Raw genomic sequence first — 22,357 nt, 5'->3', positions numbered from 1 at the left:
TCCCAGATGCAGCCCCCCAACCCGTCTTCTCCTGCTTCCAGACAGCGACGTTGTACCCTGGCGTGGTTTTCGGCCTCTGCTTTGTACTGAACTGCTTCATCTGGGGAAAGCACTCATCAGGAGCGGTAAGCGCCCTCCCCAGTGAGAGAGGGCCAGCTGCGCTCAGCCCGCTCCTGCAGGTCACTTCCTGCCATTCCCTTCCCTTTTCTGAGTCCCCAAGTTCTGTTCCAAGCCCTAAGGGCTGAGGGCTAGCTGGGGTTTCCCCAGCCCGGCCCACCCATCTGCCTGTGCCCTGACCTTCCTGTGGGCTCTTTCAGACAGCTGGCCAAAGCTCACTTCTCTATAGGGAGGTTTCCACAGGCCAGGGGCCAACTGGGGAATTTCCCTTGGTCTCAACCAAGGGAAAGCTGCTTGGTGTGAATTTGTTAGCTCAGTATCCCAAAACAAGGCTCTCCCCCAAATGGCCGTGCCCCTCGGCACCAGCCCTTGCAGGTTGTCCTGTCCTCAGAGCGGGACCCTGCCAGCCCGTCATTGCTGACAGCTGCCCAGGACTCAGAGTAGAATTGTGAACTCATTGGTGGTAGGGAGAGGGGGTCTTGATCGATTAGCAGGACTGCGGCAGAAGTGAGGCAGGCCTTTGCCATCCCAGCCACAGTGGGCAGAGCCGCTGCCTCTCCACCTGCAGGTGCCCCCTAAAGGTTTTGGGGGAGGCTTCTAGTCTCGGTTCCTGGAGGATGGGGTTCTTTCCAGCAGTCCTGGAAGCCGCCCTCAGGAAACACAGAATCATGCTCTTCCTCTCACTTCCTCTTTATACCTGTATTCCTTCTCTCTTTCAACATTTTTCTCCCAATTACTAACTTCTCATTACAAACACTCCTTGTAGAAATTTTGGAAAGTACAGAGAAGTTAAAGAAGAAGTTAGAAATAACCCATAATCCAACCGCCCAGAGATAAATACTATATGATCTTTACTATGTGTTCTTTTTTCTTTTTCTTTTTTTTTTTTGATTTATTTAAAATCAAATGATGTGATTTAAAAATTATGAAATAATAATAGCAAATGTTTATATGATACTTACTTTTAAATAAGTCCTGTTCTATACACTTGACATATATTAATTTATTTCTTCCTTGTGTGATTCTTACAAAAACGTAATACTTTAGAGAAGAAGATGAAGAAGAAAATGAAAAATCAGTTCCAATCCCCCATATCCCAGCTGAGGAAGTACTGTTTGTTACCTTTCTGGCATAGGCCTTTCTAGACACTTATACATATAAATATTGGGGTGTTTTTATTAAAATGGAGTTCTAGACATACGGTTTTATAACCTGCTTCATTTACTTTGTAGTATATTGTGGGGTTTTATTTTAACAAAATGAGGAACACACTATTTGTGCAGTTTTGTTTTTTCCCTTTGTTTCTTCACTGAACGTACCACGTGTAATTTCCCTTCATTCTGGCCTCTTCATCTCCCCTTCATTGTTCTCACTTCCCTTCGTCTCTGTTCTTTCCCCATTCCTCCTTGGACGACAAGCCCTGGGATGCCGTGGGTCCATCTTCTCAGCCCACATGGTCCACCATCTGCACACCACTCTTCCCTAGGGCTGGGGTCAGCTCCAGGGCTGGGGAGCTCCAGCCAGGGGACCTGTGGGGGTGTGTCTGTAGGCCCTCCCTTCCCCATGGTGGCCATGGTGAGCCCAGAAGGTCCCCGTCCCTGCTGCACAGCCCCCAGCCTGGCGTCAGGACCACGTGGGGCCTCATGGTGCTGTGCTCGCAGGTGCCCTTCCCCACCATGGTGGCCCTGCTGTGCATGTGGTTCGGGATCTCCCTGCCCCTCGTCTACCTGGGCTACTACTTCGGCTTCCGCAAGCAGCCGTATGACAACCCTGTGCGAACCAACCAGATTCCCCGGCAGATCCCTGAGCAGCGGTGGTACATGAACCGATTTGTGGGGTGAGTCTCCAGCAGGGGCCTTGTGGAGTGGGTGAGGCCAACACTGCCCTGAGCTATCTCCTTAGGATGACGTGGAAGAAGGTACCCCACCCCCCGCGCCCCCACCTCCCCCGCCCCCCAGGATGCTGTGACAGCTGTTCTGCAGCTCAGCCGCTGTAGCGGACTTCATGAAAGCTTAGCTTCACTCCAAGGCAAAGACGACCACGTGTAGCCAGACTTGGTGTCGGCCTAGGAACCAGGACAGGGGAGGGGTGGAGGGTGCAGTGAGACAGGTGAAGACCATCCTTTGGACCTCAGGCAAGTCACGCCACCCCTCTGTACCTCAGTTTCCTCATCTATAAAACGGAGAGACGATGCCCACCCTGCCTACCTCTCAAGAGGCTATAGTGGTACAAAAGCATGCCGAAAGAATTAGGGCCACCACACCCTGGAAACACTCTCAGTCGGGCTGGCCGGGAAGGAGTCAGGGGCTTCCGGTGGCCGGGTCTCCTCGCAGTGCTAACCTTCCCGTCCTGCCGCAGCATTCTCATGGCTGGGATCCTGCCCTTTGGTGCCATGTTCATCGAGCTTTTCTTCATCTTCAGCGTGAGTACTGCTGCCTGCGCCCCGCCCCCTCCACACACACAGCCTTCACTCCCGCTGGCCTGGTCTCTCCACTGAGATGCTCGGCCTCTTACTGCCGGTGAAGTTTCAGGCAGTAAGAGGCCATTTAACCTCTCGGAGCCCCCAGGCTTCACCCTGACGTGGGGTAATAGTCTTGCCTCTCAGGACAGCTTGGAGGGTTAAATGAGATGTGGCATGTGTACAGGGGCTGGTGTGTGGGCAGGGCTCAGTCAAAAGAAGCTGCCCCAGTGATGCTGCAGTCAGTCACCACCACTATGAATATCGTTGTTGCATTTGCTTTGATTCCCGGGGTCCTACACATCTTTACCTGAGTTACTCAAAGTTCTCAGGAAAGTGGGGGATTCTCAGGATCCCTGTGAGGCTGGAATGGGATAATGTCTGTGAAAAGCACCATGCTTAGCATGTGGGATGTGCTGTTAAATTGTAGCTGTGGTTGTGAGGACGACGGCTCCTGTCCCAGGCGTGCCAAGAGGAAAGTTGACAGTAGGGCACTTGACAGCCATCTCATTGTAGCTGACCTAGCTCGGTGCCCAGCACAGAGAGCGCTTTGCATCAGTAAATGCTGGGCAGTATCCACTGCTCTAGAGTGGTCCAGCCCCTCCTTGCTGAGATCCCCTCACCCACCCAGCCCTGCCTAGGACGAGGGTCAGAGGATGGGTTGGCTGCTTTCCCACAGAGGCCACCTCATTCTCTTTGTGTGGCCCTGCACCAATCACCAGCCTCTGCGCCTTGACTTCCTCAGCTGTAGAAGTCCATATTTTCATAGGTTCACATGTGGAGATGTCCATGAAGCATGTAGCTTGCCTTGCACGTGGTAAGCTGCCCCTAAGTGGTGGTGGCTGCTGTGTAATTTTGGGGGTAGGATTTTCAGGCTGGAGCCCACTCATTGCAGGGTCAGCCTTGTCTCCCTAAGAACAGCCTGGCTCACCCTGTGCTCAGGGAGGAGGGGCCATCACAGCCGTATGCCAGGCCCACAGGCCTTGATGGCATGATGGTGTCTCCATTGCTGCCCTGCTGACAGGTGGTATGCTAGTCCTGACTGAGGCTGGCGTCCAGAGAACACGCCAGGTGTGCCAGGGGAAGGGCACTGGGTAGAGGCAGGCTAGCTGACCGCCAGCTACGGTGTGTCCACAGGCAATCTGGGAGAATCAGTTCTATTACCTCTTTGGCTTCCTGTTCCTCGTCTTCATCATCCTGGTGGTGTCCTGCTCGCAGATCAGCATTGTCATGGTGTACTTCCAGCTGTGTGCAGAGGTGAGGAGGGGCTGGGGCCAGGAGTTGGGGTGGGGAGCTGGATCCAGTAGTCCGTGGGTCAGTGAGGCTGTCTGCGTTTCCCATGCGATTCCCATGTACCCCCTTTCTAGCCACATGGTCTTAGGCAAGTACCTTGCTTAACCTCTCTGTGGAGCCTCCGTTTATTCCTCTGGCTGCTCCATTAGTGGCTCTGGTTGGCAGTCGCTTATCCTCTCGGTGCCTTCCTCATGTGACAGGGACAACAGTAGGATCTCACTCAGGGCTGCTACAACGATGAAACTGAGCTGCTTCACAGATAGCGCTTAGAATAAAATGTTAGTTATTACTGTTTTGTTGTTGTTGCTGATTTTTAAAAATTGTTTTGTTGTTGATTTTTAAAAATTGAATAGTAAAGTTCACCCTCTTTAGTCTACAATTCTGAGTTTTTAAAAACATACAACTGCAAAACTACCATCACAGTCAAGATATAAAACATTCCCGTCCCCCCAAATATTACTGTTCTTACCCAGAGCCTTTAACCCCTCGGGCAACTGTGAAACTTGGGGAAGAGGTTCTTCCTGGAGACACGTGACCGTTCTGTTTCCTCCTCAGGATTACCGCTGGTGGTGGAGGAATTTCCTAGTCTCCGGGGGATCTGCGTTCTACGTCCTGGTCTATGCCATCTTTTATTTTGTTAACAAGGTACCTACGTGAGGGAGCCCCTTAGCCCTTTCAGGAAAGGATGGTGAAGGGGAGGGTGCTGGGGAAAAACTCAAGTGTTTGAATCTTACTTTCCCACCAAGAATGGGGAGGATCAATGCCAGTATAGAACTGTTTCTTCTCTAGAACATGTATCTTTTTAGGAAAGAGAGCATCTGTGTCCTATACGTTTGGGAGACAAAAGCCTTCAGAATATGTAACAGTGAGAATATTACATACAAAACCTGTGACATGGAGCCAAGGAGTACTTAAAGGAAATATATCACCTTACAGTGCTTTTAATAGGAAATAAGAGAGACTGATAATACAATATTCACCACAAGAAGCTAGGGGGGAAAGATAACATGAAAGAATAAAGAAGGTAAATGAGAAGAGTTAATAAAGACAAAAGCAGAAGATGCTGAAATAGCCTTTAGTACCCAAATGCAGGACCTCAGGCATCCTATCTCTGGCGGCTTCCTTCCTTTCTTCATTCAAGTACCGTTTGGTCCTTCACAATAAGGACGGCCAGGCCAGGGCTTTGCCTGCGTATTGGAGCGTCGTGCTGTGAGAGCCACATAGGGCAAGTGTGGGTGACTGAAGGGAGCCTGGCTCACCTGACTCAGGAACATTCACAGAGCCTGTTGTCCCAAAGAGTGGCATCCCCACAGAGTTCTGGTAGGTTCATGCATGACACAAACCATGTCCACTGAGAGGAAGGAGTCTGGGGCGCTCTGGTGGACCCTTCAGCTCCGAGGCTAGCACTGAAGACTCGCTCTCACCCGCTGTCCTTGGGGTCTCCAAAACCCAAAAGCAAGCAGTCCTCTGCTTGCAACCAGGGTGTATTCCCAAACTAGGGTCATAAGTCAGTTGGTTGAAACTTGGAAGGTTCTTTCCCCAAAATGTCAGATTGGAAAGGACTAAAGGGATCATTTAGTGCAGGATCCACCCGTTTCCAATTTGCTGACAGTGCCCCTCTTTTCCAGTGATTCCAACAAGTGATCATCTAGCTCAGGGGTCAGCAAACTGTAATCCATGGGGCCAGCAGGCCTGGTTTTGTAAATAAAGTTTTATTGGAACACAGCCATGCCACTTCTTTTACATATCGTCTATGTTTTCACAGTGGCAGAGTTTAGTTTCAACAGAGGCCGTAAGGCCTGTAAAACCTAAACTATTTATGACTTGGCCCTTTAGAGTTTGCTGACCCCTGCTCTAGCACATCAGCAACAGAAGACGCTCCCTCCTGACACGCCCGCTCTCTCTTTGGATAGCTCCTGGTATTATCAAGTTCTTCCTGGATTCACACTGAACTGAATCTCCCGCCCTGTAACTTCCATCATCAGACTGGTATTCCTGAAGTCATCCAGAACAAATCTAATTTCCCTCCTCTATAGCCCTTATTAATCAGAACTCTTTTGAGTGGGAAGTGACCAAAAGCCAGTTCCGAATGGCTTAAGCCAAAAGAGAATATATTGATTGATATAGGGGCTTCAGGCATGGTTAGATCCATCATCCCAAACGATGTCAGGGCTCTGTGTCCACGCCTCAGTTCTGTGTGTGATTTCTTTGCTGGCAGGATTTTTCCACAAAGTGGAAAGATGGCCAGCGGCAGCCCTCGAGTCTTGTCTTTTCAGTTTTGTAGCCCTGGAGCTAAAAGAACGTCTTTCTTCTACCACCATATTATCAATCCCAGGGAAGACTCTTACTGGCCCTGGTTACATGCCGTCCCTCACTGTGCCTCAGGTCCCATACTCCGACTGACGAGCTTAGGTTTTGTACGAGGACTGACAGCCCCAACAGGACCACAAAGTCGGGAATGGGTACCCCAAGACACTGGGCAGAAGGAAGACATGAGACAGCGTTGGGCAAAGAAAACCACAGCCCTCACCCGCTCCCTTGGAGTCACATGAAAGCCTCCTGTCCTTCCTCCCTCTGCCCCATTCTCCTCTGTTCTAAAACCTTCCTCCTCCAGCCTGAGCCTTGGCTGTAAAATGATGGCTTTGGCCTCGCTGAACTCAAAGGGCCTTTCTAGCACTGCCTTTTGCTTCGTCTCTTTCTGGGTTTTACCACCCGATTTACCACTGCCCTGTCCCCGACCCCCAGCTCCCATCTCCCTCACCCCATCTCCAGCCATGAGAAAGCTTATAGAAGGAGAGATGGGGGTTGAGCCTGAAAACATGGCCTTTACCCCCTTGTTGAAAATGTTTGACCTTAGGGAGAAGGTCTCAAAACAGTGACCTTTATTGTTTTCCTTCTGGGCCCCTGGCATTTTGTGACCGTGTGTCTGCCCGTGAGCCCTGGAACAGGCCCCACTCGGCTTTCATGTGCTTAGTGCCAAGGTTCTAGATGAGCGCTACTTGGCCCAACAAGCACCACCAAACCCGGAGTCCTGGCCTCCCTGCCCCGGCCTCTGAACTCTGCAGACGAGTCCCACATGCTCCCCGATAACATCCGTGTGAGTTAACAGAAGAGACAGGCGCTCCCAGGAGGAGAAGACTAGGCTGGGGCCGGCAGGTGGCGACTCTCTGGTCCTTGAGCCGGAAACCGTGATGCCTCTCTCATCCCCCTGCTCCTTGGTGGATGCCCCAGCCATCCAGGAATGTTACTGTACTTTCTGGGGACTGTGGAGGGTGAAGAAGTGGCAGCTATGGCCATGCCTACCTACTGCATTCCGGCCCTGGCCCCTGAGGTCACACCTGCCTCCCAGGGTCCTAGTCCTTTCCCCCAGAAGACTCCTACCCCTGCCAGCAATGGCCTGGGTCAGTGGAGTTAGCCTGGAACTCCTAGCCCTCTCGCCCCAGGTCCCAGTTCCTTCTGCTTCCTAGCCATCTAACTGTGGGTATTGTTTAAACCCCCTCCCCCATCTGTAACGTGGGCTAATAACCTACCGTGGTGGTCGTGAGAATCCAAGGCAATGCGCAGGCCCTCATACTGATGAAGGTTCGCCGTGGCTGTGGGCCCCACCGGCCGCTCACTGCTCACCAGGAGCACGCCCCTGCCCCAGCCAGGCTTCAGCTTCACCACCAGATCAGTGAGGAGGTGGGGCGGGGGCCCAGTTGGCATGGCAGGCTGGCACTAAGCATCCACCCCTCTTCTCTCCCCCGCTCGTGCCCCAGCTGGACATCGTCGAATTCATCCCCTCTCTCCTCTACTTTGGCTACACGGCCCTCATGGTCCTGTCCTTCTGGCTCCTCACGGGCACCATCGGCTTCTATGCAGCCTACATGTTTGTCCGCAAGATTTATGCTGCTGTGAAGATAGACTGATGGGGGTGGACCCTGGCCAGGCCCACTCCGTCCATGGACAGGAAGCCACCCTGCGTGGAGAACTGCAGGCACGCAAAATAAAATAACTCCTGCTCGTTTGGAATGTAACTCCTGGCACAGTGTTCCTGGATCCTGGGGCAGCGTGGGGGGCGGGAGGGCCTATAGATAAATCTTACATTTTTCTTCATCATATTCCAGTTCCATGAGGGATGAGGTTTTTGTGCGTTGTTTTCTCTTCAGTGCTAAGAAAGTTCCCTCTAGCAGGAACTCTCGGACCTGTTTACCCAAGTTTATTTTTCATTTGGAGTTTTTTCCTTAGTTTTTTTTAACAAATGGATCCAGCGTGGACAAGTCCACCGAGACACTGGGTTTTGGTCACTGTCTCCACCTCAGTTCCTCAGGGCTGTTGGCCACCCCACGACTAACTGGAAAAGGAAACGCCGAGCCTTCTGGGGCTTCAGTGAGATTTCCGAGCCTCTCACCGCCTGCCCTCACCATTGATGCCGTGAAAAGCACACTCTGGTCCAGACACGCATTCTCAGTGCCAACTAGCCTCTGCCAGCCCTTTCCCTCCCTCTTCTGTCCTCCCAGCCTCCTCCCTGGGCTGCTCGAGGCAGGGCTTCCAGCCAGGCCCCCAGGTTTCTTGTCACCAGAAGCAAGCCCAAATCTCGGTTGCTACAAGGAAATCCCGTGGATGCACTGGAGGCAAGTGCCCCAGGACAGCAGGACTCACCCCTGCTCAGAGCAGCAGGAGTTTGCTGGACCAGAGGAGAGACATGCAGTGAACTGTTTTTGTGCCAAGAAGCCCTGGATCCGAGGCCAGGTATTTCCAGAGCCAAGCCAGTGTCTACGTGTCTGTCTGGGCTGAGGGTCTCACCCCTCAGGATTGCTCCCCAGCCTTTTCCTCGGGGGGTTGCTGCTGTTTGCAAAGTGTGCTGGTGGCGAAACCCCCCTTTCCCACTTCTAGGGCAGAACAAGGTCTGGAAACCTCAGATCCCTTCCTTTAAGTGGCTGGGGAGAGGCATTCCCTCCCTGACATCCCCCAGCCGCAGTGCTCGTGCACAGCTCTTTTAGCTAGACCCATCCCCTCCTTCCTCTCCCCCTCCCATCTGAGTTCTTGCCTCCTATGGGGAACACCCAGAAAATTGCTGGTGAGAAGGGAGATGGAAGGCAAGTTCTGTCATTCCTTCCCCGTTTCCCAGGAATAGACAAGGAGCCCCGTCTTCCCAAGTTAGAAAAAGGGAGCTAACATGGCAGGCTTGGCTCCACCATCAGTACCCACTCTTGGGGCCAACCTCCTGCCCACCCTGTGCATGTCACAAACACTTGCTCTTAAATTGCAAGAGACCAAACCTACCCTGGGATTAGGGTTTAAGGAACAGCCTCTCACCTTTGTTCCAGCTCCTTGGGGAATCCCACCACAGACAAAGCTCAGGATGCTGGTTAAGCTAGGAACACATTCTACCCCCTCCCCCTTTCCAGATTCTTCCAACAGTCTTTACCACCTCTACCAATCAAACCAGTGAACTTCCCAACCTTGCGTCACAGTAACTCTGCAGTGCCAAGCGGCGGCCACCAAGAATCAGTTGGAGAAAAGGGAACCCAAGCAGTAAGAGAATGATAATGGAGTCTTTTGTTTATTCAGATCTTGGATTTTTTCCCCTAGGAGATTGTCTTTTGGGGCGAGTAGGAAAATGAACTTATAAAGTGTTTAAACAGCATCGATTTTTCTGACTTTTTTAATCATCATCATTATTATTTTTAATTAAAAAAAATGCCTGTATGCCTTTTTTGGTCCAATTGTAAATAAATATGCCATTGTCCTGTTGTCATGTCTCTTGAATCTCTTGCAAGGCTTAGGGGTCTGAGGTGAGGCAACTTCCCCAAATGGGTTGAACCGAGTGGTTTCCCCAAGGGGAACTGATTGGCTCATAAGTCACCAAGAAAAGGAGTGGTTTGTCTTCAGGTCTGGATAGATCCAAGGGCCTTAGGATTCCGCCTTCCTCCACTGTGCTCCTCCCTGGCCCATTCTGTCCCATTGTCAAGGTCTCCTTCCCTATTGGGGGAGGTGGGGTGGGCATGGCACACATTGCTCTAGGCTGACATTAGCCAGTGAGGGAAGCCTGGAGGAAACAGTGAGACGTCGCCTTCCCTACTTCAGTATATTTAATATAGATAAATCCCAGGAAAAGTCTCTGATGGGCCCAGCGTGGATTAGTGTTTGACTCCTTGGACCAGTCACTGTATCCAGGGTGACAGAGTACTATTACAGGTTGTGTACTCTCAGGGTATTGGCTACTATACGTTGCAGAATCACATGGAATGAATAATGAGGCAAGAACGATTTCCCACGGTAAGGGATACAAAGCAACAAAACTAACAGTTGTCTATGATACCCCACCCTCTCCAACTCTAAGCCTGTTAATTTATTCTAATAGTTTCTTAAGGTGGAAGCTTAGTTCATTTATTTGAAGCCTTTATTTTTTCTAATATAGGAGTTCAGTGCTATAAATTTCTTCCTAAGTACTGCTTTAGCAGTATCCCACAAATTCTGATATGTTGTGTTTTCATTGTCGCTTAGTTCAAAATACTTTTAATATCCATTTGATTTCTTTTTTGATTCATGTTGATTTCTTTTTTGATTCATGTATTTAGTCTGCAAATATTGGGGAATTTTTTTCAAAGATCCTGTGTTACTGATTTCTAATTTAATTCTATTGTGGGCAGAGACTAAAATTTGTTGAGACTTGTTTTATGGCCCAAAATATGGTCTGTCTTGTTAAATGTTCCTTGTATACTTGAAAAGAATTCGTATTCTGCTGTTTGCGGGGTGGAGTACTCGGTAAATGTCAGTCATGTCAGGTTGGTTGATAGTGTTGTTAAAGTCTGTGATGTCCTTGCTAATTTTCTGCCTGCTTGTTTTATTGGTGACTGAAAGAGGGGTATTGAAATCTCTGACTGTAATTGTAGATTTGTATATTTCTCCTTGCAGTTCTGTTTTTGCTATATGTAATTTGGAACTCTGTTAGGTGCATATTGTCCTTTAGATGAATTTATCCCTGGTAATAATCTTTTCTTTGAAATCTACTTTGATATTAATATAGCCAGTCCCACTTTCTTTTGACTAATGTTAGCACAGTGTCTTTTTCCATCCTTTTACTTTTAGTCTATCTGCGTTCTTACATTTAAAATGTGTTTCTTATAGGCAGCATATAGTTTGGTCTTTTTTATTCAGTCCTACAATCTCTGCTTTTTAACGTTTAGACCACTTACGTGTGATCAAACAATATGGTGAATGTTGAAATTTAAAAAATTTATTATAGTCAAAGACACATTGCCATTAATCCCCCTCAAAATACTCCCCCTTGCTTTGAACACACATCCCATGTTCTTACCACTTTCTGAAGCAGTTCTGAAAGTCCTCTTTTTTTCTTTCCCCCTTCTTCTGCCTCCCCTCCTCCCACTCTCCCCCACTCTGGTTCAAGCCGTTGTTTCTCAATCTAGTTGTGTAGGACACAGCTCCCTGGCCCATGCCAGTATTATGAGCCTTGCGCTTCCCCCCAGCTGAGGCAATCTGTCATCAGTCATTGGTCAGCTGCTCACAGCAGCTCTCACCAGCTGCCGGAGCTCATGATGGCTGATGGCCACTCATGCTGGCCACCGGATGCTCATGGCAGCACACAGCAGCCCACACTGGCTGCCAGCCGAGTGGCTGCTGGCCACTCCAGCTGGCCGCTGGCCACTCACAGTGGCACACAGCAGCACTTAGCCCACTGTAGCCCACGGCAGCTTATACCAACCTCTGGCTGCTCATGGCATCCCAGCTCCAGGGAGAGCTGTTGTTCACAGCCTTAGCTGTAGAGGGCGCAGCTCACTGGCCCATGTGGGAATCGAACCAGCGACCTCAGTGTTAGGAGCACAGAGCTCCAACCACCTGAGCCACTGGTGCTGGCCATCCCAGAAGTCCCCTTTTGTGAGTGTCTTTAGTTGAACTGTTGTGGCTGCCTCATGTCCTAAATCACTTTGGGGAAGAGCCAGAAGTCGCACAGTGCCAGGTCCAGTGAATAAGGTGAATGAGGACACGCAGTAATGTTTTTATTTGACTGAAATTGCCATATACCAGAAGATGTGTGACACGGAGCGATGTCATGATGGAGGATGATTTACGGCACACTTTAAAACACACCTCTCAACCGTAGCTCACACCCAACTGACTGCACTGAACAAGCTGAAAGTTGTCACACACTGTTACTAAGGTTTGACGCACCGCTTCCTGTATTGAAGATCCCTGCCTTTCCATTGGATGGCACTTGGCAGCAGCATTCACCATATTTCGCGATCACAATGAAAAGGCAGGCTCCATGTCACACATCACTGGTATGGCAATTTTTGTGAAATAAAAACATTATGGTGTATCCTCATCCGCCTTATTCACTGGATCAGGCACCGTGCAACTTCAGGCTCTTCCTCAAAGTCAAAATGACCATGAAGAGTAAACATTTTGAATCAATCCAGGACATCGAGGCAGAAGTAACAGCACAACTAAAGACACAAAAGAGGACTTCCAGAACTGCTTCAGAAAGTGGCAAGAATGATGGGATAAGTGTGTTCAAAGTGAGGGGGAATATTTTGAGGGGGATTAATAGCAATGTGTCTTTTACTATAATAATTTTTTAAAATTTAAACATTCACTGTAGTTTTTTATCACACCTTGTACATTTAATGGCTAGGTTTTCGCTAGGTTTAAGTCTATAATCTTGCCATTTGTTTCTTGTCCCATCTGTTGTTTTTCTCTTTTCCTGTCTTTTTTTGGATAAATCAAATATGCTTTATATTTTAATCTCCTTCGCTGGTTTATTGTCTATAATTTTTTGTTTTGATAATTTAGTGATACTTTAGGCTTTATAATATATATCTTCAACTTATTATAGTGCCTTTAAATGATATACAACTTCACATATAGTATAAGAAGCTTCCATTTCTGCCTTCCCAGCCTTTATATTATGGTTGTCATTCCTTTTTACTTTTACATTATGATATAAACCCCACAATATACTGTTGCTGTTTTTATTTAAACAATTGTCTTTAAAGAATTTAAATAATAAGAAAAATCTTACATATGTACTCAGGTAGTTACCATTTCCAGTGGCCTTCATTCCTTTGTCTAGATATAGATTCCAGCTAGTATCATTTTTCGTCTGCTTGAAAGACATCCTTTTACATTTCTTGTAGTGAGGATCTGCTGATGAGAAAGTTTTTCAGCTTCTGTATGTCTAAAATGTCTCAATTTTACCTTTGTTATTGAAAGGTATTTTTGCTGCGTATAGAATTCTAGGTTGACAGGGTTTTTTTTTTCTTTCCTAGTTCTTTAAAGATGTTACTCTATTGTCTTATCACTTGCATTGCTTCCAACAACAGATCCAATGTCATGAAGCTTTTCCCTGTTTTCTTGTAGGAATTTTATAATTTTAGGTTTTACATTTAAGTCTTTGATCCATTTTGAGTTCATGTTTGTATATAGTGTAAGGTAAGGGTCTAACTTTTCTTTTCTATGTAGAAATTCAGTTTTCCCAGCACCATTTGTTGAAGACTGTCTTTCCCCCATTGAGTGGTTTTGGCACCTTTGTCAAAAATGATTTGACTATATATGTGAGGCTCTACTTACCTATTTTGACATATGGAATACAATTACAACTCTTAATGTCCTTATCTACTCATTTTAACATCTGTTTCAGTTGTGGGTTGGTTTTGATTGCTTATGTTCCTCATTGTGGATTATATTGCCTGCCACTTTATAGGCCTGATTATCTTTGATTGGATGCCAGACATTGTTGAGTTTCACCTTGTTCAGGGCTGGAAACTTTTGTAACCCTGTAAATCCTCTTGAGCTTTGTTCTGGGACAGTTACATTACTGCAAACAGTTGAATCCTTTTGGATCTTGCTCATAAGAATTTTTTTAGGCAATTCCAGAGCAGTGCTCATTCTAGGGCTAATTACCGGTCATTACCGAGGCAAGACCTTTCTAAGTATTCTCAATACCCCATTTTCCTCTCCCCAGTGCCATGGCTGGTGGCAACAGGCACTGTTCCCTTTAGTCCTCCCTGATGGTTCTTCACCTGGCCTCAGGTAGTTTTCCCACATGCTTGTGTCTATCAGATTCCTGATGAATACTCCAGGGACCCTCTGCAGATCTCCAGGGTTCTTCTGTGCCGCTCTCTCTCTCTCTGGTATTCTGTCCTAGGGACTGGTTACCTTGGTCTACCCAGACTCTCAGCACGGTCTCAACTCAGAGAGTGTGCTGGGCTCCACTTCAGTCTTTTGTGCTACAGCCTGAAAACTCTCAAGGTAGTAGCTAGAGCCATCGTAGGACTTATCTTGCTTGTTTTCCATCTGCTTGGGATTGCTGTCCTTTATTGGTCAGTATCCAGAGCCTTGAAAACCACTGTTTCATGTATTTGGTCTGGTTTTTCTGGTTGCTTCTGGTGGGAGGATAAATCTGATCCCCGTTATTCCATCTCGGCTAAAAGCAGTAATCTGTCTCTACTGCTGCCCTTTTTACCTGTGTGATCACAAGGTCTCTGTGGAGGACTGTATGAGTTCTGTTAAGTGAAAGAGTCACTCACACTGTAGGTGCTCAGTCAGTTAGTTATTCCCTCCTCATCCACTGGGCCTGACTCCTAGCAAGCTTAGCTTGGCAGTGACTTGGCTGGACTTAAGGAACTCTCTAGGACCAGAAAGCTTGCAATTGGACCTGTGCTAACCCAGAAGTCAGCACTCTCTAACTCTGAGGGCCATCACGGCATGTAAGTGCCATATGAAGTCCCATAGAAGGGCTGAATTGTGACTGAGCTCTTAGAGATGATGGGCTTCGCTATCCCACTGGACATTGTGGGCAGACATCCATTGCACCCCTGATGCTTGGTCCCAGCAAGTCATGGTACCGTGCTCTCCCTTGCCAATAACTGATTTAAGAGCAGACGTGTGACCCAGTTCTAGCCAATAGATGCAGGACCTGGAGAGTCTAGAGTGGCTTTTGGGAAAGGTTGCCTCCATTTTAAGGGTGTCAGCCTTTTCTGGAGTTGCCATATCCCAAAGTGATGCTTGGAGCTACTTGGCACCAAGTAGTTGCCACCATCTTGGCACCAACCTGAGGGTGGAACCAACAAGAAGGATGGCAGATCAGAAAAGAAGGCCAAGGCCTTGAAGACATCATTGAGCTGCTGAATCAAACAGCCCCAAAGCACATCTCACCTCTGGACAGAGAAGAAAAAAAAAATCTCTTGTGTAATTCAAAGTTAGAGTTTCTGTTAGCTGCAGCCAAAAGTATCGTCCCTGAGCCAGTCAGCTGGAGTGCTGGAGGACTGTGTGGAGGGGGAAGCACCTGTAAGGGACGTTTTCTTCCTGCTGAGGTGTTCCAGGTTCTCCTTTAGATGAGAAACAGGCTGAGAGCCGTGAAAAGACAAGTCCGAGGCCTCAGAGTGGGGAATCGGGAGTGTGCAGGCCTGTCAGGCTTCCCGCTCATACGTGCCTGCTCCACCGTGGCCCTGAGCCCTGGAGGTCCCGAGTCAGCCCCGAGGCTGGGGCCTGTGGGCTGGGGGCCTCAGCCTGCACCCACCTCAGTCAATGTTCAGTTCTGCTGAGCAAGGGCAAGCAGATACCACAGACTTCCTTGAATTTTTGTGCTGAAATCGTGTCCTTGGAGGAATAGATCAAAGTCCCCCAAGCTGTAATCACGGTGGTCACAGGTAACAACTAATTGCTATAGTTTCTGGACAGACTTTTCTGATTGAAAAGCACTGGTTCAGAGTTCTTTCCCAGGCCAACAGAACAGGGTAGACCTCTCAGAGCCGAGGTGAGCAAAACCCTGTTGTCAGAGGCTTGTGTTTGCTCTCCGCACCAGAGCAGGAAGCCCTCCTCACCCCAACCTCCCCCGTCCACCCGTGGGGCATGTGAAAGCCAGGCGGCCACCTCTTAGAAGGGACGGGAATGGGCCGAGATACCACCTCAACTCCAGAGACTGCCTGGAAAAGGGCTGCCTTGGGCTGTAGCCCTAGAGATAGTCTTCTCCTTGCCGACCTGGAAGACCTTCTGGACCTCAAGGATGTGAAGCATTCATTCATTCCACAAAGAATTTCTGAGGCCCCCAATGCCCAGCGTTGTTCTAGGTGAGGGGTGTTCAGCAGTGAATAAAACCAAGTCTCCATGAGTGTAGATGAAAAGGCAGGTAAATAAATGAATCTACAATATGAGCAGTCAAGAGTCTTGTAAGTGCTCTTAACAAAATCCAAATCATAGAAATGGGAAGGAGACTGACAGGGTGCTTTTAGAAAGGGTGGTCAGGGAAGGCTTCCCTGAAGAGGCAGAATTGTTAACAGGTGAGCTGAGAAACCTTGATGAATTGAGGACCAGCCATGCAACTACCTGGAGAAGGTTCCAGACAGAGGGAAGAGCAAGAAAGGTCTTGAACTAGGTTTGAAGACTAGCAGAAGGCTGGTGTCACTGGAAAGTGGTTTGGAGAAGAGGCAGAGGAGATGAAGTTGGAGAGGTGACAAGATGTCAGATCGTGAGTCTTGCAGGCTGTGAGAAGCACGTTGTCTTTTCCTCTTGCATGTGATAGGAGCCATTGGATGATTTGGAGCAGAGGACGTGGCCCAACTCGGGTCTAGAGAACCGCTCCAGCTGCTGTATCTGTGTAAGCCCCTCGCACGTAGTAAGTGCTCATTAAATGTCAGAGGTTCTTGTCACTGTTTTCAGCTTCATCATTGGACTCTTGAGCTCACTGAGGGCAGAGACCTGAATAGTCACCTCGTGCCCCAGTGGCCAGTACAGAGGGGGTGCTACGATGTGTGGATGAACAAATGCGTGACTCAGGACCTGAATGAGTGAGCAAGCAGGAGTGGATTCTGAGAACGTGACTCGCTCTCCAGAGGCGTGGCTGGGACGCACTGTTCCCAAGGTCAGTCACTGTGTGAAGGAAGCATGCCACTGGTTACGCAACAGGAAGATCAGGTAAGCACCTGTTTTGGTAAGTACCAAATTTGCGGTGCAGGAGCCAGAGTGTACCTGCCAATCACCATGTGCAGGGCAGGCAAACCACGTGGGGCACCAGCTTCCAGGGCTGCCAGTATGCTTTGACACCTCACCCTGATTCCCTTGGGAACATCAGAGACTGGTGTTTAGCACAAGAAAAAGCCAGAGGATGCAGCCCCCCTTGGCACTGGTGTCCAAAATTCAAGGTCTAGGCTGTACCTGAGAGGTGGCAGAGATTGCCGTGGGCTAGGGCAATCATGGAGGGCTTCCTGGCAGAGCTGCAGCCTGGACAGATTGGATAAGAGTCAAACTGAAGATACTAGACAGCTGGAATGGCAAACATTCCCCTCCCCTTGTCTCCAGCTGCTCTCTGAGTTCTCCCACCCCTGAAACACATCTGATCCCCCTCCCCACCATCCAGGGGATAATGCCTTAGCTTTGTAGGCAGAGTTCCTCTTTCCAGAAAACAGCCTTAACCTTCCCACCCCCCAGCCTTGCCTCTCCCAAGCAGCCACGTCCAGGGTACGTGCCCTGAACACGTCAGCATTTTCTATCCGACTGCCTCTGGTCAGGAATTCCTTTCCACTGCCCCCTTCTAAACTGCCTGTTCCTCAAAGCTCCAGGGTCCAGACCTCAGAGAAGTCTCCACCCTCTGACATCACACACAGGAGGGATGAGCTGTATGCCAAGCTGGACTTGGTGGGGTTCTGTCTCTTTGGCGTGACCGTTATGTGCCAGTTAGGCCTCTTGCCCTGGTGTAGTTATTAGTCATGCCCCTTTCACTCCCAGATGTGTTCCAGCTGGATGACAAAGTATATGGTCACCCTTCAATGCCCCCACCCTTATTCATTCACACAGGTCACTGTTGTTGAGGTGCACGTGGGGTCAAACAGCAGACAGGAGAGGAGAAGAGATGGGCAGAGGCACAGGATGACTTCAGATAAGCTGGGCAGGGAAAGCCTCCAAAGAGGCCTGAAAGAATTGAGGGAACCAGCGATGAGAATATCTGCGGGAAGAAAGTTCCAGAGACAGAAAAGCAAGTGCAAAAACCGTGAGGTTGGGACGTGGTTAGTGTATTAAGGAGCAGCAGAGAGGCGAGTGTTGGGGGAGCGTAGAGATCAATGGGAGATGTCAGCAGAGACCAGAAAATGCTGGGTTTTGTCAGCCACGAGGAGGAATTAGGATTTTTTTTCTGCCAGTGGAGAGTGTGGGATGGGGGACTAACATGACCTGGGTTATTTTTTCCCCAGACTGAACGGTTTTTATTTTTTCATCATGCAAGTAGAAGACAAAAGTACCATCAATCCCTCTTCTGATCGGACAAAGCCGCCTCATGAATATGTCACTGTTTAGAAGCAGAGATGTCATTTGCAGTGATGTTGACTACCACCGGGCCACTGGAGCACAGAGTGAAGACCATTCGGGTTTTAGAGTTCTTTTTGGAGGTTACCCTCACCGAACATGGTAACAATTTCCGTTCTTAAGTCCTACTATATTACCGTACTCAAGCTACTAAGTACAGGGTTATATTAACAGGCCGCAGCAACTTGATAACAATCGTGAATAGCCACGTAGTTTCCAAATGGCACTGAAAAATTATGAAGACGACGTTCCTGTAAATGTTCTCAACGAAAAGCAGCAAGCAGGCCTGGACAACTCAATTTCCCCCGTAGGTAGAAATGGAGAAGTGGATGCAGAGTCTTACTTAAAAGCAGTGAAATTAAAAACAGCATTAACTTGCTACCAACACAGGGTCACACCTGGATGGAGAAATCCTCTGAGGTTGCAGTGTTACTAGTTCTCCTAATTTAAAAACAACCTGGTGCATCAGAAAAGTTAGGAACAATCCGGGGGCTCTCTTCTCTCCACCCCACAAGCTCAGGCATCCCTGGACCTTTCCGGTTGGCTCTGGCTTCTGTTGCATTTCCCTACCTGACAGCGGCAGTCCTGTGTCCGCCCAGCCCCACCATTATTTTGTGTCAAAGCCTCCCCAGGTCCGGGGGAACAGAAAAGAGAAGGACTTCCATGGGAAGGGGCCTGGATATGGTCATCCCCCAAATGAGATGGAGACAGCCCCAAAAGCCTGAGAAAGGGAACTTGGGGTGGGGGACAGCTAAGTTCTTGTCCCTATAGAATCCCATGACAGGGTTTGGACCTGGTGAAAACAACCTGGTGCATGAGAAAGAAGTAGAGTTAAAGTTAGTCTGAAAGAACACAGCATAAAATAATGAACTATCCCTACCCCTGGGGGCCCAGACCTCCTGGTCTCTGTTCAGCAGCCCTGAGCTGTCCCCCTTTGAAGATTCTGGGCCTTACTGAAGAGGGCAGGACCTGGGAGCCCAGGGCACAAAGATAGCGGCACTCTATGAGCCAAGCCTCCCTCTCTGGAGACAAAGAGGCAAATTCAGCAAGAAAGCCCGTCCCTTCAGCTATTTATATATTTCAAAACAAAACAGAAAGCTTGCTTCTTCAGTTGTTTGTTTCTAAGCTGTCACTTTAAAGAAAATAAAAAGAAAGATGTGTGCTCTGGGCAGGTGAATAGAAAGGCCCTGTGAGCAGAAACACCCCCTCCCCAACACACCCAATCTGGCAGCCTAAAAACAGGTGGAGACGGGAGAGCTGGAATCTGTGGGAGTTCACTGACAGGCTCAGAAAGGTAGGTTTCTGGAAGGGACCCCATCATTGCCCCTGCCTTGAGCACATGCCCAGATATGCCAGTGCAGCCGAGTTACTGGGGGTTTGGGGCCCTCTTATGCATTGGCAGGTGGCCCACCTGGGTCCACAGGCACTTCCTGGGAGCATTCAACAGGGCTGGTGGCAGCCTGAGCAAAACTCATGAGAACGGTGATGGCCAGACATTGGTAGGGTACCACACAGACCTTCAGAAGCAGAGAGCAGGCTGCAAGATGGACCAACATGCGTAAGAAGAGCAATCTGATCACAAAGAAGGCGTTGCCCCTCCTTCGTGTCCTTCACCTGACCCATGCCCATCAGCTACCTGCTGGCTCTGTGCCCATTCTGCCAGATGCCCAACAGTCCAGTAGCCTGCCGGTGATCCTGAAGCTCTGAGGCCCTGGAGTTGACAGCCAGCACAATGCAGCCACTTCATCGTGGGTGATGAGACTCAGCTTGCCGCAGCCAGTGGTGGGGCCAGTATAAATATGAAGCCCAGCACGTTGTGGCCTTAAAGTAGTAGGCCTCGAAGAGGCACTGGTCCTCCCAGAGATGACTTGCAGGTGCCCATCCCAAAAATGGGTGGGAAGGCCATGATTGAAGATAGGCCAGGAAGATGATGGCAGTACACGTCCATGGCATTGGGTGCTTGGGTAGACAGTGTAGCATGTGACAGTCCCGAGATGCAGGAGGGCCACATGGAAACAGAAGAACTAGGCCACGAAGGCCACCATCTTGGATCCCAGTCTACTGAACGTTCAGAAGGGCCAGAGTACACGGAGGAGAAAGCAGACAGCAGAGTGCCATTGTTGGTCCACAGGAGATAGAAGGGAGGCTGATGTAGCAGCCAGGTCCCAGGGCAGGGCTTAGCCAGACTGGAACCCGTAGGGCCTAGGGGAGGCCTCTGTAGGCCACCTTGCTAAACCTCGCCTGGCTCTGTGGGGCCTATCCCCCAGCAGATAATACTGCAGGGGGTTGGGCCACAGGTCCTCTTTAATAATCTGGGCCACACTGTCTGCCTCTGGGAGGCTGTGCTGTGAGAACCAGCTGAAGAAGCTGCGGACGGTGTCCCGGTTCCTGTGTACCAGCACAGGGGGCTCCTGGCCCCGGTGCCATCGGATGCGAGTTGCAATTGACACCACCTGACCTGAGGACCTGCATTCATACTCCTTCACGATCACCTTGTTCCGGAAGTAGGGGTTGCTCCAAAAGCGAAACTTGAACTTGCAGCCTGTCCTGGCATACCTGAGCTCCCTCACCTCCAAATTCATCAGGTAGCAGAGTATGTCTTCATCTCGCGGGCTGATCATAGCTGACAACTGCGGGTGGTTCAGGAAGGCAGTGACCCAGAAGCCAGGAATATTCTGGATGATGAAGCTCCTACGGGCTAGGTGTAACCGGCACATGCGCCCAAACCTGCGCTCCAGCTGCAGGTAGGCCCTGTCCGCCTGGGCACTCACAGCCTCCAGCTCCCACTGGATGGCGTCCAGTGGGTCCACAACTGGGGCATCAAGGTTTAGGGGCCCTGGGACCTCCTGCGCCTCCACTCCCACCTCCATCTCCTCCACCTGCTGCTTTTGCACCTCCCTCTCCACCTCCTCCATGAAGATGGCGCCCTCATTCGTCACTTCCTCGGTCTTCCCACCGGCTCCAGCCTGAGCCCTACACCGCTCTGCGCCACAGGTTTCTGGGGCCTTGTCCCCGACAAGGCCGTTTTCCGGGCTGCGATCAATCACCGCAGAGGCCGCTTCCCTGCCCCCAGGGGAAGCCGGGACGGTTCCGGGGTTGGCTGCCGGGTCGGGGTGTCCGCATCCCGTGGCTTCTCGGGCCCCAGTCGCGGGGGCCAGGCGTGGGCCCCCTTCTTGTGCCCGGCCGGGCGGCAGGCGCGCGGCGGTTTCCAGGCCCTCTACACCCTGGTCCGCCATCACCTGCGGAAGCCTCTGGCCGGGAGGGGCTCGGGGCGCGCGGGCGACACCGCGGGTTCCGCGAGAGGGGCGGCTCGGTGGCTGCAGGCTAGCGGGGGCTGCGGCAGGACCGCGGACGGGAGGCCCGGAGGCGCGGTCTCCTCCTCCAGGTCGCGCTCCGCCTCTCGTGCCCCCTCCTTCCGGATGTGATTCGCTAGGGTCCCCGGGCTGCAGGGAGCGAGGTACCTGTAGGCCTGGCGAAGGGGCAAGGGACCACCCTGTAGGAATGCGACCACGGGCTCCAGACAGAACTGGCCCCAGATTGGTAGAGCTCTGGCCGTGGAAGTGCAGGGAAGCAGCTCGGAGCAGGCACCAGGGATCAGGCCCAACCACCACTCAAAGACAAATAGAACCTTCCATCACTGCCACCACGCCAGGCAATTAGTTCTCGCATCTGCGGTGGGCAGGTGGGAGTCGCCCAACGCCCACGCTCATCTGCCCTTTGGGACACCTGCAGCATCGTACTGGACATATTATTCAGGAACAGGCAGAGGACTCAAGAGGTATCCCTTGCAAAGACTGGCCAGACTCATAGTGGGAGCCAGAGTTGGTCATTGCATGGCTAACGGAGGTGCTCATAATATTTATGTGGAGAAAGTTAAGAACGAGGTCAGAGTAGAAGGATCTGGGGCAAAGGAGGGTCTCAGATGCTGCCAACCAGGGAGCGAGTGGGATCTGCCTGGTTTCCCCCACACCAGCTGGGTCCTCGGACTGGTAGGCTGAAAGGTGGACACTTTGTCCTAGGCCCAGGGGCTGCCCATGGCTCTGTATCAGGTATTTCACAAATGTGAACTCCAGTCTGAAGTGCGGGGTCTGTACTTGGAGAGGATAAGAGCCTGGATGGACCAGCCCCTGCAGCCCTGATCCTACAAATGCACCTGTGCTCTTGTGGTCTTTGCTGCCCAACTTGTGG

The 22,357-nt window shown here is 50.3% G+C and overlaps 2 protein-coding genes across 5 annotated transcripts in view; one reads left to right on the top strand and one right to left on the bottom strand.

Annotated features, from left to right (window-relative positions):
• The window catches only part of TM9SF4 (transmembrane 9 superfamily member 4), a 48,551-nt gene extending 38,947 nt beyond the window's left edge, over positions 1-9,604 (top strand). The window contains exons 13-18 of one of the 4 annotated variants that reach the window (XM_033094854.1): positions 42-125; positions 1,779-1,954; positions 2,476-2,539; positions 3,713-3,832; positions 4,424-4,513; positions 7,627-9,604. In XM_033094854.1, the coding sequence (XP_032950745.1) occupies positions 42-125; positions 1,779-1,954; positions 2,476-2,539; positions 3,713-3,832; positions 4,424-4,513; positions 7,627-7,776 (684 nt within the window). In that variant the 3' untranslated portion in view covers positions 7,777-9,604. The other 3 variants (XM_033094856.1, XM_033094857.1, XM_033094855.1) reach the window with 3 other exon arrangements.
• Positions 9,605-17,318: 7,714 nt separating this feature from the next.
• LOC117016226 (putative testis-specific Y-encoded-like protein 3) lies at positions 17,319-21,965 on the bottom strand. Its single transcript, XM_033095431.1, has one exon. The coding sequence runs from the start codon at positions 21,403-21,405 to the stop codon at positions 20,347-20,349; it is 1,059 nt and encodes a 352-aa protein (XP_032951322.1). The 5' UTR covers positions 21,406-21,965; the 3' UTR covers positions 17,319-20,346.
• Positions 21,966-22,357: the final 392 nt, after the last annotated feature.

This window comes from Rhinolophus ferrumequinum, chromosome 23 (genome assembly GCF_004115265.2).
Source record: "Rhinolophus ferrumequinum isolate MPI-CBG mRhiFer1 chromosome 23, mRhiFer1_v1.p, whole genome shotgun sequence".
Lineage (NCBI taxonomy): Eukaryota > Metazoa > Chordata > Mammalia > Chiroptera > Rhinolophidae > Rhinolophus > Rhinolophus ferrumequinum.
This window is presented reverse-complemented; position numbering and strand designations above follow the sequence as displayed.

Bases quoted from the DNA above. Each gene is read 5' to 3' on its own strand.
- LOC117016226 (XM_033095431.1), bottom strand. From the start codon at position 21,405: ATGGCGGACCAGGGTGTAGAGGGCCTGGAAACCGCCGCGCGCCTGCCG.